Source organism: the organism of the source record quoted next (assembly GCF_019968955.1).
Source record: "MAG: Porospora cf. gigantea A chromosome Unknown PgA_NODE_3501_length_2608_cov_288.568, whole genome shotgun sequence".
Taxonomy (NCBI): Eukaryota; Apicomplexa; class Conoidasida; order Eugregarinorida; family Porosporidae; genus Porospora; species Porospora cf. gigantea A.
The window spans coordinates 1-2,608 of NW_027151635.1; the positions used below are offsets into that span (position 1 = coordinate 1).

The following is a 2,608-nucleotide window of genomic DNA, read 5'->3' on the forward strand; positions in this document are numbered from 1 at the left end:
GTTGATGATGTAGAGGTTGTTGTTGATGCGGAGGTCGTAGAAGTAGAGGTTGTTGTTGATGTAGAGGTTGTTGTTGATGTGGAGGTTGTTGATGTAGAGGTTGTTGATGTAGAGGTCGTTGATGATGTGGATGTCGTAGATGTCGTTGATGATGTAGATGGTGTTGATGTAGAGGTTGATGTAGAGGTTGTTGATGTAGAGGTTGTTGATGTAGAGGTTGTTGATGATGTAGAGGTTGTTGTTGATGCGGAGGTCGTAGAAGTAGAGGTCGTTGATGATGTAGATGGTGTTGATGTAGAGGTTGATGTAGAGGTTGATGATGTAGAGGTTGTTGATGTAGAGCTCGTTGATGATGTAGAGGTTGTTGTTGATGCGGAGGTCGTAGAAGTAGAGGTTGTTGATGATGTAGAGGTTGTTGTTGATGCGGAGGTAGATGTCGTTGATGATGTAGATGGCGTCGATGTAGAGGTTGATGTAGAGGTTGTCGATGCAGAGGTTGTCGATGCAGAGGTTGTCGATGTAGAGGTTGTCGCTGATGTAGAGATTGATGTAGAGGTCGTGGAAGTAGAGGTCGTTGATGTAGAGGTTGTCGATGCTGATTCAGCCACGGTTCCAAATCCTCCCAAGGCCACAAGCAGTAGAATACTGATGCACCTCATGCCGAATGCCATGTTCTTTGTTTCGCTGCACTCAAGTGAATATTCTGGTGTGAATATTGGTTAAGGACACATCACTGCTTAGAGCCACTCGCAGCAACACCCATATCTCCGTCCTTCGTTGCTCCGGCCGCAGCTCCTGATCCTGGAGTTGTCAGCGATGCTCCGGCCGCAGCTCCCGATCCTGGAGTTGTCAGCGAATTGGAGGTGGGCTGCCGTCCTCCGCTTGCTGTTACAGGTTGTTGCTTCCCACTCGTCCTTCCGCCAGATCCTGAGGCGGCGCCCGAGGCAGAGTTCCTCATGCCAGCTGAACCGGAAAGTGAGGCGTCGCCCTCACCAACAGCCCCTCCACTGCCGACCTCATAGGCATCGGGGCCCGGGCAAGAAGCGCCCGAACCCGCTTCGGGATGAGGTCCGGATGCGCCCCCCTCGCTGCCATTCGCCTCGAGGATGGAGTAGTGGTTCTCTTTGGGGGCGTCGGCTTGTTTTTGTCGAGACCGCACGCCTGCCAACAACTCGAAAGGCTCAACCGTCCAGTCGGTCGTTGGGTGGTAGTTCATTTGGAAGCCAGAGATCAAGGGAATCGCCGCGATTTTTGGTTGCGTAGAAAACAAACCCATCAGCAGGATATTTCGTGTAACTGGCGACCCGTCACCTCCAGGTTTCAGATCGAGTCGCTGAAAGGCTGGATCGGTGAGCGCCTGCTCAGGTGCCCTGGACGCGACTCCAACAAGGACCACTTCTCTGAGTGAGGGGGTTCCTGGTCCGCCTTCCTTGAGGTCAAGGCGGGAATATGCCCCAGAGATTAGATCCTGTCGGGGTGGATTCTCGCTGTATACACCCAAGATTTTGACCCTCCGCTCCCTTGGAGTACCCTCGGCACCCTCGTCCAGGTCCAACCTGGAGAACTGTCCCTCAAGAGCCACCTGTTCGGGAGACCTTGGGGCGTATGCCCCCAAGAGACGCACCACTTGCTCCCGTGGCGTACCCTCTGCGCCTTCCATAAGATCCAGTCTGACGAAATTACCTTCCGAAGCTGCTTGAGTAGGAGGATGCGGAGCGCTGACTCCCACCAGGCTCGCTGCTCTCATCTTCGGCGTGCCGGCCTCGCCTTCCTTCAGGTCCAGGCGGCACAATCGGCTGGTCAGGTTAGCTTGGTCAGGGGGACTTAGGAATGCCGCGCCAACGAGACGTATCTGAAAGAAGTGATAGAGAAAACAAATAACAATAGTGCCATTGGTCCCTGCTGGGGAAATCTCCGACGGCCGAGCGGCGGAAGGCACCACCAGGTGCCTACCTTGCGTTCCACTGGTGTTCCCTGGACACCTTCATTCAAGTCCAGTTTTGAGAAGTCCCCCTCCAGTGCCACCTGGGCAGGAGCCAGAGGTGCATGCACTCCCAGCATGACTAGGCCCCTTTCTCTGGGTGTACCGTCGGTGCCTTCCTTCAGGTCCAACCTGAAGAACAAGCCTTCCAGAGCGGCTTGTTCTGGCATTGTCGGAGAGTTAACCCCCAGCAGAGACACCTGCAAAGCATAGCAAACAATAGAATCGAAGCCTCACCTGCCGTTCCATTGGTGTTCCCTCAACGCCTTCCTTCAAGTCCAGTTTTGAGAAGTCCCCATCCACTGCCACCTGGGCAGGAGCCAGAGGTGCATGCACTCCCAGCATGACTAGGTTCCTTTCTCTGGGTGTACCGTCGGTGCCTTCCTTCAGGTCCAACCTGAAGAACAAGGCTTCCAGAGCGGCTTGTTCTGGCATTCCCGAAGAGTGAACCCCCAGCAGAGACACCTGCAGAAACGAATAGCGACGCATAGAATCGAAGCCTTACCTGTCGTTCCATAGGCGTTCCCTCAACGTCTTCCTTCAAGTCCAGTTTTGAGAAGTCCCCATCCAGTGCCGCCTGGGCAGGAGCCAGAGGTGCATGCACTCCCAGCATGACCAGATTCCTTT

The 2,608-nt window shown here is 54.3% G+C and overlaps 2 protein-coding genes across 3 annotated transcripts; one reads left to right on the forward strand and one right to left on the reverse strand.

The window, feature by feature from the left end:
• On the reverse strand, positions 1 to 2,594 carry KVP18_003552 (uncharacterized protein; the record flags this gene model as incomplete). Of its 2 annotated transcripts, XM_067955381.1 has the most annotated exons (5): positions 1 to 595; positions 735 to 885; positions 910 to 1,852; positions 1,876 to 2,181; positions 2,219 to 2,470. In XM_067955381.1, coding segments are annotated over 5 exons (2,247 nt in total), but the record flags the coding sequence as incomplete, so codon positions are not given. The 2 variants fall into 2 exon arrangements, with proteins under 2 accessions (XP_067809454.1, XP_067809455.1); XM_067955382.1 differs by lacking the exon at positions 1 to 595 and adding an exon at positions 2,487 to 2,594 and having other exon boundaries at positions 731 to 1,852; positions 1,954 to 2,181; positions 2,219 to 2,446.
• On the forward strand, positions 34 to 723 carry KVP18_003551 (uncharacterized protein; the record flags this gene model as incomplete). The annotated part of the gene is made up of 1 exon (XM_067955380.1): positions 34 to 723. A coding segment is annotated over one exon (690 nt), but the record flags the coding sequence as incomplete, so codon positions are not given.
• Positions 2,595 to 2,608: the final 14 nt, after the last annotated feature.